General features: G+C 52.4%; 1 protein-coding gene across 1 annotated transcript in view; it reads right to left on the reverse strand.

Annotated features, from left to right (window-relative positions):
* Positions 1 to 6,919: 6,919 nt before the first annotated feature.
* The window catches only part of SLCO2A1 (solute carrier organic anion transporter family member 2A1), an 83,602-nt gene continuing 75,557 nt past the window's right edge, over positions 6,920 to 14,964 (reverse strand). Inside the window, exons 12-14 of the mRNA XM_043874696.1 lie at positions 12,285 to 12,349; positions 9,753 to 9,876; positions 6,920 to 8,888 (exon numbers count right to left, since the gene is read on the reverse strand). Of these exons, the coding sequence (XP_043730631.1) occupies positions 8,768 to 8,888; positions 9,753 to 9,876; positions 12,285 to 12,349 (310 nt within the window). The 3' untranslated portion in view covers positions 6,920 to 8,767. The remainder of the gene's footprint in view (positions 8,889 to 9,752; positions 9,877 to 12,284; positions 12,350 to 14,964) is intronic.

Below are 14,964 nucleotides of genomic sequence, written 5' to 3' on the forward strand. Positions count from 1 at the left end.
GGAGGCTGCTGCTGCTCACTGATCCTGCCCTCTGCTCTGACCTGTCGGAGCCCCTTGGCTCAGATCTCCTCCTGTGCCCGAGCCCCCCAGCAGCCACAAAGACAAGAAGGAGACCATCTTCCTAAGAACCTACCTGGGCCAGCCAGGTTCCCTTTCCCAAGTACGAAGCAGCCCCAGTGGCTTTTGAAACTCAGAAACTGGGTGGCATCTTGCCTCTTAAAAACCTGTTGGTGGTTCCCCATTATCCATAGCAGCATCCAGCCACTAAAGGAGGTGTATACACAGTAACCCTCTCTCTGGAGCTTGCCTCCCACTACACTCCACCTCCAGCCATTTGTAACTGTGCTTCCTCCCTGCTGCCCTCCAGGCAAACACACCTCAAGCGTCTCACCTGTGAGTCTCCAAGCCTGAAGTTCCCTCTGCCCAGGACACCTTCATTCTAATGCTCCTGCTTCATAAACTTGCTGCCATCCTTCACGACGCAGCTGGCGTTCACCTCCCTGCTCCTGATCCTTACTGCACTAGGGAACTGGCCTCTGTCACCTTTGTGATATCACCACACATACCCCTCCCCCCTGCATTCTGATCCAGGCATCTGTCTGCATCTCTCCTACATAGCACTGCTGCATCTGGAATTATTAGCCAATCTCAACCACACAATTTGTGTGCCTTCTTGGTTACGTGTGTCTTCCTTCCAAATTGTAAATTCCCCCAGGGAATGGGTTCTATTTGTCTTGTTCACTGCCTCCCCACCCCCCTCACCCCGCCCGCCACCCCCGCAGCTGCCCGATGCTAGAGTCTGCGACAGGATGGGCAATCGGCACTCCCTGAGATGGGCAGGGCCTGGATCTGCACACAGGTTTCTCTCTGATGCCCGCTTCTGTTTCAGGGCCGGGCCCCACGAGGTGCTCCGGGAGCCAGCCGGAGGAAAGGGGGATGGGAGGATACCTGAGTGCTCGCAGTCACAGAACGGTGGTTCCCACGTGGCGGCTCCGCGGGAAGGCTGGGACGCCCTCCTACTCCCCCTCCCCCGCCCACGGCACTTCGGAGGGCGTACGGGAAGCCTTCTGTTCTCCCGGACCCTCTCGGGCTTCCTGGTCCTTTTTTCTCTACCTTCCTCGTTCTTGAATGTGTTTATTACACTCTTGTACTAAAAATACAAACAAACAGACCAAACGGTGCTTTATCGCGCGGCGGGGGTGGGACATCTTCTCAAGGACACGCCGGAGGCTGGCGCAGGCGGGCTCAGACTGCGGACAGATTCGGGGTGGCCAGAATCGGTGGATGCAGGCTGGGGTAGGGGGTGAGCGAGTGGACGCCAGGGCGGGAACGCTGGGCTGCAGGAAGCGTGGGGCTAGGTGGCGGCGGGGTGGGGGCGCGAAGGCGCGGGGGCGCTGAGGACGCGCGCGGCGGGGATGCAAATCCGGCCTCCCTCGCGCCCCTGTGCAGGGCCCGGCGTGGCGGGTGGCACCCCCTGGTGGCACCCACGAGGTGCAGTTCTGCAGACCCCAGCGCTTGCCCCGGCCGCCTTTGGAGGAAAGGAGAGACAGGGGGCTCTGACCACAGTCGTTCAGATACGCAGATGACCCCATTCTTATGGCAGAAAGTGAAGAAGAACCAAAGAACCTCTTGATGAAAGTGAAGGAGGACAGTGAAAAAGTTGGCTTAAAACTCAACATTCAGAAAATCGAAGATCATGGCATTCGGTGCCATCACTTCTGGCAAATAGATGGGGAAACAGTGGAAACAGTGGGAGACTTTATTTTGGGGGGCTCCAAAATCACTGCAAATGGTGAGTGCAGCCATGAAATTAAAAGGCACTTGCTCATTGGAAGAAAAGCTATGCCCAACCTAGACGTCGTATTAAAAAGCAGAGACATTACCAACAAAGGTCCGTCTAGTCAAGGCTATAGTTTTTCCAGTAGTCGTGTATGGATATGAGAGTTGGACCATAAAGAAAGCTGAGCGCTGAAGAATTGATGCTTTTGAACTGTGGTGTTGGAGGAGACTCTTGAGAGTCCCTCGAATTGCAAGGAGATCCAACCGGTCCATCCTAAAGAAAATCAGTCCTAAATATTCATTAGAAGGACTGACGTTGAAGCCAAAACTCCAGTACTTTGGCTACCTGATGCGAAGGACTGACCCATTGGAAAAGACCCTGATGCTGGGAAAGATTAAAGGCAGGAGGAGAAGGGGATGACAGAGGATGAGACGGTTGCATGGCATCACCGACTCAATGCACATGAATTTGAGCAAGCTTTGGGAGTTGGTGATGGACAGGGAAGCCTTGCTTGTTGCAGTCCATGGGGTTGCAAACAGTTAGACATGACTGAGTGACTGAACTGAACTGACCACAGTTGGCTATGCCTCAGGTTCCTCATGGGAAACGGCATGATAATTGCATCTCTTTGGTGACAAAGGTGCAAACTTGTGTGAAGCTCTCAGGGCAAAGTCTGGGTGCTCAACGCCCTGAACTGCTGAACGCTGGGCTGCAGGAGCCCTTCTGGAATCTCAGAGTGAATAAAGAGGAAGCTGAGGTCAAGGAGCCAGATGAGAAGAGTGTGAAACCCACCTCGGACTTACCCACTGGGGACCCAGGGGAGAGCTTCTGCCTCTTTTGGACTCACTGCTCCCTCTTCTGTAAGCTAATGTCAGTGAAGTGTAATGAGGGCCAAGGTTTAAACAAATGTTGGGCCCCGTCTGGAATCTCTGAGGTCATGTTATGGATCTGGTGTCTGTAGAAGAGGATTCCTATCCTATAGCACATGCATGGACCACAAAAAGGAGAAGCGGGTAGCAACACACTGGAGACCGGATGGACGTTCCTTTAAATTAGCTGCCATTTTGTGCCCTGAGACTCAATCTTTCTGACTCCCAGCTCCAAGCTTGAGTTTCCAGAGCTTGGGTGGGAAGAGAGAGGAGATGAGAGGGGACGAGAGGGCATAGAGAAGCTTCCACCCCACCCTGGGCTGGGGCAGCCCAGAACTCTGGCCAAGAAGGGAGCTGCAAATGGGCAGCTCCTCCAAGCTCCAGAGGCGGGACTTCCTGGGAACTGGTGGGCAGGCTGGTGTGGCTGGGGTGCCAAGAGGACCACTCCTGGAAAGATAGAAGGGCCTATTCACGAGCCCCTTCCCAGTGTAGACAGAGTCCAGGAGGGGGCCTGAGTTAGGAGGACCTTCCTGGGATGTGTTGGCTGAGGCTCAGAGGCCCTCTGGCCGGCCCAAGTGGGAAGAGGGGGGCCTGGGCACTGCCCCAGGAGCCAGGACCAAGAGGCCCACCACTCACGGCTGCCCTTAAAATCCTCCAGGAAACTTGAAGTGACTGCCTCTCCAGAGGTGACCCCAGCTCTCCTTCATGTACCTTGCATTCTTATGCAAGAATGTCTTCTCTTGCATCTTGTGGTTTCTTGAAATCTAGTTCATCTTGTAAGGATGGATCAAGCCCCTTCTCTGATCTCTCAGTTGAATGCACTCTCAGCCCTTGTACCTAATTCTTGCTTCTAATTATGTGACCTTGGAGGTGAGGGACCATATGCGCATCATCTTTTGTCCTCATCTATGTTGGGGACTAAGTGAATAAATAAAAGCACAAGGCAGCTGGGAGGGGTCTTGTTTTCTCCATCTGGAGGACAGGACTAGTCATACTGGCCTTTCAGGGCTGGTGGAAGCTCTGGCTGAGATTCCTCCACTGGGGATCGACTCACCTCTCTTCCTCCTTAGGGCCTTTCTCTGGTTCTTCAGCCTTCCTGAGTCTTCGGTCCTTTGCCCCAGCAAATCTCACCCCAGAAGACCCCTCCCCCAACCCCACATTTCCTGTCACTACACCATCCTCTTCCTCTGAGCCGACCTCCCTTCTCACCTCCTCTTTTTCCTGCAAACTGCCTGCAGGTTCAGCCTTGCCTCAAAATCATCTCCTCGCCTTTGGGGACCCAATATTCACGTCGCCACCTTCAGAGAACTTTCTTCTGGCTGTACCCCCTCCCCCAAGGCCTGGCAAACTTTGCTTAAGTGCGGCAGTGAGCACCTGTGTCCATCCAGGTTTGCCCCAGTGGTGGAGGAGCCGAGCATTTGTCCAGCATATCCGCTTTCTGTCTCTTCTGAGCTCACAGAAGGATTATCCTTCCCCATCTCTGTGGCAGTTAGGCAGCAACAGTGACTAGTTCTGGCCAAGGGGCTGGAAGCAGAGGGGAAGCGTGTAACTTCTGGGCCAGAAGTTTCCTTAGCGGTGCAAGACCTTCAGAGACTTCCTGGCACTGCCTCATCCATCTGGCAGTGTGTGATGAGAAGGGGGTACTGAGCCACTGCCCCGCGAGTCACCCAGACTGACGGTGGACTTCAGGTGAGCAAGGCGTGCACTCCTGTTGTGTCATGAGACGATTGGTGAGGTTGGTTTGTTTCCCAGCACACCCAAGCCTATCCTGAGTTTCCAGTTAAAGCAGTTTGTTAAATGAGTGGATGGTGTGAGCTGTAAAGATCTGTGTACATTTTAGTCACTGTCATCAAGCGGTAGCAGGTGCCTGGGGGGGCAGGGACTTCATCACACTGCGGTGACCCCCTGTGTGGTGTGGCCACAACACGGCGGGGTGGGGGTAGATCGGAGTGGATGAGTGAGCAGGGTGTGTCGTGGGAGAAAAGCTTTCTCTCACTTATAATTTGCCAAGGGCTTGCCCACAACCTGTATACATATTTAATCTCTGATGAAAGGTTATAATGAATTTTGTGCTGTTGGCAGGAGACGGACATTTCTCCCAGGTATTTGGTTCTTATGGTTGTAAAAAGATAGTGTTTCTCTGTTGGATTCACAGGGGAGTTTTTTTGTTTGTTTTCTTTCTCTTTTCTCTCTCTCTCTCTCACACACACACAGCCCCTGTCAATCTCTGGGAATCTGTAATATAATATTTTAATAATGGTTTGATACTGACTGGATTCAGCCCCTGGATTAACTGTATCTCTCCATCTTTGAAAGCAGCTGGGGAAAATCACAATGTGGCTTTGTTTCCTAAGCAAAACCCTGCTGACTCGTCACCAAGTGGGGGGTGTCTCCTAGAAGGTCTGTCTGCCTGTAGCTCTTCCAAGGCTTTTTCTCTTGAAAGCCTTTTTCTCTTTGTCCCTTTTCTCTGTGACTCTTTAAATTCGTGCTGCTATAGGGCTGACGTGGTCCTGCTTAATGAACAGCTATAATGTTCTTGTTACTTGAATAGAAGGTGGGTAAGTGAAATATTACCTGTTCTCTCCACGTCCATTAACGACTTTACCTGGCCCTCACTAGATTCCCCCACCTCTGTCTTGTGGTCCAGTGGCCCTCCATGGGAACGGACACAGCAGGGGAGCTGGAGCAGAGAGGGCTGGACAGCCTGGTTGGAGTCCAGGCCCAACCAGTTATTATCTGCATAAAGTTGATCACATAGTTACTTCCTGAAGCTCAGATTCCTCATCTTCAAATGGAGTCTTAACACCAATCTGGCCTCCAACATGGAGCTATGGCAAAGATCACCCAAAAGGGCTTTGGGCCAAAAGATAATTTATGGAGCTATGGTATTTAATTCTATTGCATTTTCCCTCTCCTGTGCCAAAAAGGTTCAAGGAAGGGTGAGACAAAAAGGTTCCTGCAGACCCTTCCTTTGCTGGCTTTTTCATTCAGCCGCTGAAGGGCTGGCAGGGGAGTGGGTTTCCTAGACTGGATGGGGGTAGAGGGGCATCACTGGGGTACACAGGACCTTAGTCTTGGGGTCCAACCTCTGCAGAGTTTCCAGGCTCAGGGAAGAAACCAGGCTTCTAGGGGCCTCAGACCAGGAAGGGACCAAAGACCCACAGTGGCAGGACCCAAGGACATGTGGATGGCTCTGAGAGCCAAACCAAGGCTGACTGATGTTGAATTTCCAGCCAGGCAGCACCATAGGACCTGAAGTCAGACACAACCAATATAAAGAAATGACTGTGATGCATTTTGCACTTTCAAGCTTGTAGAGGGAGAATTCCACTCTCAGGATTGATAGAACATAATATGCATGTGGGCTTTTGCATTGTTTTCCACATCCACTAGCCCCTGGTTGGAGCCACCCAGGAAATCAGAGTCACCTGATTCCTCCACTCATATTGGAGCTGACCAAAGGCCTATTGTCAGTTTCTCAGTAGTCCAAGCAGAAGTGGGCATCCCTAAGGCTCTGATGACCCCCACACAGGGTTTGACAACCACCCGCATCAGCCTCACACAAAGGACCTGTTAAAAATGCCACTCCTGGCTTCCCTTCAGCCCCATATAAATAGCCTCTGGGGCAGGGTGGAGAGGGTTGGGAATCTGAACTTTATTTTACTTAGTTCTTAAAAATATTTATTTCACTGTGCTGGGTCTTAGTTGCAACACGTGGGATCTAGTTCTCTGACCAGGGATCGAACCCAAACCCCTGCATTGGAAGTGCAGAATCTTAGCCATTGGACCACCAGGGAAGTCCCAGAGATCTGCATTTTAACAACACGCTCTATGAGAGTCCAACACTCAAGGAAGCTTGTTAAGTTTTGCACCTGAAGGGAAATGAAGGTAACATCATCACAGGTCCTGCAGGCAGATTTGCTGTAGGGTGGTTGTACTGGCTGTGACCAAGTGATCAGTGATGATTATGATATTAATTCCACTTCATATCATGGACTTAGCTGTCTGTGTCCTACCCCACTTCTGCATATAAACTCAAGGGCAGGGATCAGAGATTCTAAGAGCCCAGCACTGTGGGGTCTTGACTGAAGGGACTTCACTGAAAGGACAGGAGGCACCTGCTGCTTCTCTGTACCAGCAGGATAAGTTGAGAGTAGCATCACCTCCCATCCCCATGGTCTTAGGCCCCCAAGGATTGGGCAAGGGACAGTCTCTGGCCAGAACATATAGGTTCTGTCTGCTCTCTAGCAAATATACATGACAGTTCAAATTCATGACCAAGTTACATTATATTAATAGAAATATCAAAATAGAAAAAAAGGCTTGGAATAGCAACCATCTTCTAGAATCTGAAGGCTGGCATTCATTGTTCATGAGCTCAGCGAAAGGCAGTGCCTTCAGAATTTGGTTAAATTGCAGAGAGAAGAACCAGGGTTAGTTGCAGAGAATCATTTTCCAAGCATGACCACTGAAAGGGCTGAAACTGGCTTCGGAGGTTGCATGGAGCTTCCCTTCCTGAGTGAGATCTGTGGAAAAGAGCTGGTGGCTTTGGAATCAGGCTGTCTGTGACAGTGACTTTCATAAAGACTTCATTCAGGCCATGGCACTGTGGCCACTGACATTCCGTCATACGAGGCCTTTCCAGAGGTGGCTTCTGGAAGGGTCTTCTAAGAGCAGTGGCACTCAAGAGATCTGCATGTGACCACGACCGACGTCCAGCAGCTCCAGAGGACATGGTAAGTCAGCTCCCCATGTGGTAAAGCCCAGGAGCAGACTCAGTATGGTGGGGCGTGGACAGCCAAGGTTCTGTTGATAATCTCCAGGTTCTTGCTGTGTGTCCCCCACCCTGCCCAGGGAGCCTGCTCTGGGAGGAGGCCTTAGTGTAGATGGAGGGCAGGGAAGCTCCAGGGAGAACCATGCCCCAGTGCTGCCTTGCACAAAGTTGGTCTCCAATAAATATTTGTGGATGAAAGGAGTCCTTTGTTGGCTTCTGACTCTGAACCTCCACCCAGGGCAGCAGCACCTCTCAGCCCAAGCCCGGGGAAGGCACGCACCTCTCTGGAGGCAGTGAGAAGAGGCTGAGAAAATGCTAATAAGCACAAGCATGTTCAAAGCCAGGGAAGTCCACCTCTTGGGCCTCTACTCTATGGGCTACCGGAGGCCAGACAGCTTGACGGCTTTTGACATTTGCTGGACTTCATAACCTGACTGCTGACATCCCTGACAGCCTCTCTTTACTCCATGACCCACAGGCTAGAGTCCAGATGGGGAAATCCATGTGAAGCCACCGCGTCTGCACCCGAGTCAGCTTAGGGGAGGTGGTCTTCCCATCACTCTGAGATGAGGCGTCCTGTCTCCCCACTGTGGGGTGGGGGCTGGGTGTCATGGCCATCCATAACCAGCCACAGGTCTGCAGCACCGTGTGACTTTCTTAATGTGAGAGATACTCCTGGAAAGACGGAGATAAACCTACACAGACCCGGGTACAGAAGAGTCTACAGTTAACGTGAACACCATTTGGATGGCCTGTCTTCAGGTGTTAGTCCGAGCTCTGGTCCTGAGTGTGGGTAACTGAGAGGACCAACTGGCCATACTTCCCGACGTGAGAGCTTCCAAAGCAGCCTCTTGGGCAGGAAGCAAGGATCGGAGTGGAAGCAAGTCAGCCCTTCCTGGGCTCTGTACTGGGGCTGAACCCAGATACAAAAGGGACTGCAGCCAGCCGCCCCCTCCCCTAGCCTGGCTCTGGTCAGTAATAACTCAGCCCCCTCCCTCCCGCCTCTGGGCAGATACCCAGAGTCTCCCCACAGAGAAACCACAGAGCTGGTGAGGGGTCGGCGGGGCTGCCTCAGTGAGCATCCCCATCGCACAGGATGAGACTGGGCCTGGGGGGGGCCTCGCCCAAGGGGCCAGGAGAGACCCAGCCCTCCAGCTCCATGCCCACCGGGCCCATGGGCACCCTGGGTGGGCTCTGGGAGGAGGGGACAGGGAAGGCAAACGGTGACGGGGTTTTCTTTCTCATTTACGAAACAGAAAGGAGGCGGCGTGTTCACGTTAGTAAATATGGCCAGGTGTGGGGGCAGGTCCCTCTCAGGAGCAGGGCAGCAGCTGAGGCCGAGGGTCAGATGAGGCTGGCAGCCTTCTCCTGCACATTGTACTCCTTGTTCTTCTTCACCCGCCAGCTGATGAAGATAAGCAGCGCGGCGCCCAGAGCCTTGTAGGCCACCTGCAGGCCCAGATACCTGTGGGGCAGGAGGCAGGACACGTGAGGGGTATGCAGGCGCTGTGGCCAGGGCCACTGAGAAGAGCAGAATCATTGTCCCAGTGGCCCCGGGGTCATGTGTCATCACCACTCAGGTAAGGATCTGTCCCCACCTGAGGGGGAACCACCTTCCTCATTCCTTTTGTCCACCAGCCTAGAGAGGCTTGTAGGACGGAGCTACGTGGGACTCCCAGTCCAGTGCGCCTGGTTGTCACTCTCTCTGGCGCCCCCCAGAGGGCCAGTGAAACACTGCAGCATCTGGGAGGGTGCTGTGTCCCAGCACAGCCAGGAGGGGGTGCCTTCTCCCGCCCTCTTGGTCTGCCCCACTCCGGGACTTCTGTGCCCCTCCCACACCATTTCCAGACCCCGTCCAGTCCCCTGCAGCCCACTCTCCCCACTTCGTTTGTGACGAGGCAGCAGGTGAGGTGGCTGAAAGGGTGCAGAGCTCAGCGGTGCTGCAGCTGGGCTTGGTCCCACCTGCCCTTGGTCTCTTCCAGGAGCTGTGATGGGCCACCCCTTTCTGAGCAATAGGAGGCTGGCCTGGCATCATCGTTCCACAGCCATGAGCTCTCCCTTTAACAACCCTCTTTGTGATGCTGTCCCTCTCGACGGCCAGCGGGGCCTGAGGACGGGGAGCAGGACACATCAGAGCAGCCTCCAGGTCTGGTTACTTGGATGGCTTTCTGTGAGCCTTGACTTGCTGGTCAGTGGTGGCCCCCACTCCTGCCCATGGCAAGCTCCCCTCCGGCTCTCCCTCACAGGCCTGAGAGCCTCACAGTTGCCACCGGAGTGATGACTGCCCTTTGCTCGGGCCTGGGGCCTGGCGCATCGTGCAGGCTCTCACCTGTTCCGGAGAGCGTCGTTGTCATAGTAGGCACAGGCCCCTCGCCTCCCCGAGCACTTCGAGCTCCACAGGATGCAGGAGTAGTCGATGGTGAGGCCGTAGAGGGCTGGAGACGGCAGCCAGGCTAGCATCAGCAGGAAGAGAGTTCAGAGAGCTCAGGTCACTTGGAGCTGTCAGCAGAGGTGCCAGGGCAGGGTGGGGAGCCAGGTGCCCGGGGCCCCTACACAGCTCACAGGCACGAGAACATCTCTGTCCCACCCCTGGGAACCACAGTGACTTTGGAAAGCAACCAGCTTTCCATGAAGCCTGAATTACTCTTTCACTGGAGGCTCAGAAGAGAAGAGGAACCTGAGCCATCCTTCCAGGACAGTGAGCTGCAGGTGTCCCCTTGTACCAGCTCAGACAGGTACCAGAGTTCCCATGCTTGGGATTGCTGGGCTCACTGGGTGGCAGGAGGCTCTTGAGGACACCAACTCCTCAGGCCCTCAGGGCAGCCTGGAGACAGGCGGGTGCCCTTATTTTAATGGGGAGGAAGGTGGGCTCGGCTGGCTCACCTTTGCATAGCCAAGCAGGGTCAGGGCTGGACTAGGAACCCTAGTTCTCAGAGGTTCGAATCTCACATTCTTCCACAATGGCAAGCTGCCCTTAGATAGCAAGCACCACCCCCAGGCCCCAAACACCCTGGCTGTTCAGAGCCTCTGCCCCAAAGCTGAGGCCGTGCCCTATGGCTGCTAAATAGTCAGGTCAGTCCTGCATCCTTAGCTACAGGTCTAGACAGGGGAGGGCTTGGCCAGATCCACACCCAGGTCAGGCCACCCCATTCTCAGAACCACTGAGAACAGCCTCCCAGACTCTGTTTAGGGCCCTGTGAGAAGCTGCTCCTGGAGGAAAGAAACAGGCAATCTTCTGCTTGTGGCTCTGCTCTGAAGTGGGGACCTTTAAGAACCAGCCAATAAAATAAAATGTTTAAGATGTGGGGAAAAAAAAAAAAAGAACAAGCCTCTCTATCAGACCTGCTCGCTCCCAAATCTCCAGGTGAATGGGGGATGGAAACCACAAGGAATGACCTTCCTAAATGATGTTCCCTAAATAGAAATGAAGTCCAGAAAATTTTTCTACTAAGTTTCAGTGGGTAATTTGAAGCTGGCCAAGTCCTTTTTTCTACCCAGGTTGGAATTGCATTCTTGGGGGATGAATGGATCCCTCCAGCCTGCGATTTCTATCTGTGGTCTCACATTGAGTTATCTGAGCTCAAATGAAAAAAAAAAAGGCAGCAGGTGCTTTGAGCACAGGAGGGGCTGTTTTCACAGTGGAAGAAGCAGGGCAGGGTGCTCCAGAGCTTATCCTAGCTGCTGTTGAGCTGGGTGGAACATAAGCTTTCCTTCCCAGTGGAGGTTTCAGAGCAAGTTGTAAATGATCAGTTATAAATGGAAAGGCCTTGTGCTGACAACGGTGCCTCTGCCATCAGGGCAGGGTGGCCCTGGTGCTTCGTGTCCACGGTGCTTGTAACATAGGCCAGAGGAGCAGAGTCTGAAGAGGGGGCGTTAGGAGCAAGTGGCCAGAGACCAAGAAATTCCGCTGAAGACACTGGTTCACTCCTCCTTATCCCACACTCAGCTTTGGTAGGAGAGGGTCCCCGGTGGTTGGGCCCAGGAGAGACATCACCCACACACCCCAGGGTGATCATCGAAGCTGCTACAGAGTGAAGTTTTGCAGCCAGACTCCCAAATAATAGTGCACCGCAGCCTCCGCAGGGATTTCAGCATTCAAGGTCAGAAAGTGCACTGTGATGCCAACTGAAGTCTCTCCACTGAAGTCAGCATATTCCCCACTGCAGTGGGCACCCCCGGGGCCTTAATAAATCCCTCCTCAATCCCTTTACTTCGTGTACCTGTCACTGCAAGAGTCTCCATACAGGTGCCTTGTGTTTAATTCAGTGCCTGGAGGCATCCAGAGGGCACAGTCCAGCATGAGCAGTCTGGGAAAGGACCCACAGTGTCCCCACACCTGGGGCGAGCTGGGTGTAAGCAGATGCCTGCAGGCCGCGCGATCCCAGCCAGTCCGATCGCTGTGCACAATGCCCTTCCTCCTTGGGCTCTGACTGCTTTTGCGGGGTTTGCCAGCAGAGGGCCCCCCTTTGCTGAATAGAGGTAGGAGGAGTGGATTTTGTAAAATGGAAGGGAAGCCAGGGCTGGGCTCTGCCGGAATGTGAGGTTTTGTTCCTACAGTGAACTCTTGGAGAGAGAGAAAAAAAATACCTACACTCTGTTCTATTAGGCATTCTCAGCTGTGTCCACTTTTCCTTCTTCTTACAGTTTCGTTTGGAATTAATGCCATAGATGGAAACTTTCCTAACCTCAAGTGATGCGGAAAAAGTCCATATGGGATTTGGCATTTGCTGTTGTGCTTATTATGTACAGCTTCTTATGACAGAGATGAGATGGGGCTTTTCCCCTCCCCACCCCACACCCCACAGCCCTCTGATTTCCCTTAATCTGGGGCCACCAGGAAGGGGGCGTCTCTGACACTTACCCAGCAGACGCATCAGCAAGAACTGTACTCCGATGGCGAAGGACTTTTCCTCCTGGTTCACCACACTGAAAAGGTAAACAGGAAATCAGCAAGGGGAGGACTCAGGGCTGAGCCTTCCCTCTGTTGATGCAGCCAGCCTCAGGGCGCATCAGACCTGCCCTCACGAGGCCTCCCTGGGTTCACCTGGGCCCTGTGCTCCTATTGTTCCTCTTGGCGGTTCTCAAAGCGTGATCATTGCATCAACAGCATCAGCATCCCCTGGGAACTTACTAGAAATGCAGATTCTCAGGTCACACCTCAGATGAAGAAGCAGACACTCTGGGGTGAGGCCCTGCACTCTGTATTGTAAGAAAACCTCCAGAGATTCTGTGCACACTCAGGTTTGAGAACCACCGGTCTCTATGATTTTCAGGGCTGCCCAGAGCTCCCTTCAGGAGGCAGAGGACAGAGCATCATGGAACCAGAGGATACTGAAGGATACTGAAGTGCAGCACGCCAGGCCTCCCTGTCCATCACCAATTCCTGGAGTCCACCCAAACCCATGTCCATCGAGTCGATGATGCTATCCAACCATCTCATCCTCTGTCGTCGCCTTCTCCTCCTGCCCTCAATCTTTCCCAGCATCAGGGTCTTTTCAAATGAGTCAGTTCTTCACATCAGGTGGCCAAAGTATTGGAGTTTCAGCTTCAGCATCAGTCCTTCCAATGAACACCCAGGACTGATCTCCTTTAGGATGGACTGGTTGGATCTCATTGCAGTCCAAGGGACTCTTAAGAGTCTTCTCCAACACCACAGTTCAAAAGCATCAATTCTTCAGTGCTTAGTTTTCTTTACAGTTCAACTCTTACATCCATACATGACCACTGGAAAAACCATAGCCTTGACTAGATGGACCTTTGTTGGCAAAGTAATGTCTCTGCTTTTTAATATGCTGTCTAGGTTGATCATAACTTTCCTTCCAAGGAGCAAGCGTCTTTTAATTTCACGGCTGCAATCACCATCTGCAGTGATTTTGGAGCCCAGAAAAATAAAGTCAGCCACTGTTTCCACTCTTTCCCCATCTATTTGCCATGAAGTGATGGGACCAGATGCCATGATCTTCTTTTCTGAATGTTGAGCTTTAAGCCAACTTTTTCACTCTTCTCTTTCACTTTCATCAAGAGGCTCTTTAGTTCTTCTTCACTTTCTGCCATAAGGGCGGTGTCATCTGCATATCTGAGGTTACTGATATTTCTCCTGGCAATCTTGATTCCAGCTTGTGCTTCAGCCCCAAATTAACACTGACTCTCTGACCTCTGTCTTGTGATACATTTTTGGCACATCTTCACCCCCAGCCTGTATTTCCATGCCTGGTTGAGGGCCATGAGTGATACAAATAAGGTTTGGGTCACCTACAACATTGGCTTTAAACCTCACCTTCTTTGCACTACATAGCATCCATTCTTTCATCTTTCCCAGGGGAATTTATTTCAAAATTATTTTGGGATACTGGGGCCTCTTCTTCAATTTCACTCCAGCTTGTGACCAAACTTGGAAGGGAGAGTTTTTTTTTTTTTTTTTAAATCCCACCCTGGGGTTCAAATGGTGCTTTCCCTTCACTGCTTCCTCTCCCTGAGGCTTGGCAGTCCTCTGGGAGGCAATCTGACAGCAATGCCCTTCTCCGATGCTCAGGGGCTTCCCTATGAAATTTCCTTATTCTATTCCCTCTCCTCATCATGGCCACCCACATACCTTTCTCAGGATTATTGGGTCCACTGTGGTCCATCTGACCTGGAGTGCAAGAAGGGAACCACACACAGGAGCCTTGAGTGAAAGCATGGGTACTTGGAATGCACAGATGCAGGATGGTAGAGGAGACGGTGATGACAGTGTTGACACAAGCAACCTGCTCTGAGCACCCCACACATTCTTGTGGAGGATGCTAAGAATGCAAGGGCCTGACCGTGTGCTTCCTGGGCCATTTCCCAAGGGTGTGGTTGCAGTGAACAGACTTAAGGCATGAGGTAAAATTTTCTAGACCAGCTGCAGGCTTGGTTTATAGAAGCGGTGGCTCTCCCAAGCTCAGTGCTCCTCAGGGGTGACCTACACCCACTGCAGGTGACACATATGCCTGAAGGCCTACACATCACCCAGTAGGACATGGGGGTCACAAATAAATGATGCAACATGAGCTTCACATTGCTTGCTGTCCTGTGAGCAACAAAGTCCTTTGCCTTTGACCTAGGAGTCTCCCGGCTTCTGCCAGTATCCTTATGAAACAGTAACAGAAACAGGAGCTTGGTAGTTTGCAAGCTAATGTGTAAATAGGATAAAATCCCAGACCCCTCAACTCCTAGTCATCTGGGGAATAAGAAGCTGTTGATAAGAATAGTAGTAATAATTTGGTGGTAATAATTTTTCCAGTTGTCATGTATGGGTGTGAGAGTTGGACTATAAAGAAAGCTGAGCACTGAAGAATTGATGCTTTTGAACTGTGGTGCTGGAGAAGACTCTTGAGAGTCCCTTGGACAGCAAGGAGATCCAACCAGTCCATCCTAAAGGAAAGCAGCCCTGAATATGCATTGGAAGGATTGATGCTGAAGCTGAAACTCCAATACTTTGGCCACATGACATGAAGAACTGACTCATTGGAAAAGACCCTGATGCTGGGAGGGATTACGGGCAGGAGGAGAAGGGGATG

The sequence above is a fragment of the Cervus elaphus genome, chromosome 19 (genome assembly GCF_910594005.1).
Source record: "Cervus elaphus chromosome 19, mCerEla1.1, whole genome shotgun sequence".
Lineage (NCBI taxonomy): Eukaryota > Metazoa > Chordata > Mammalia > Artiodactyla > Cervidae > Cervus > Cervus elaphus.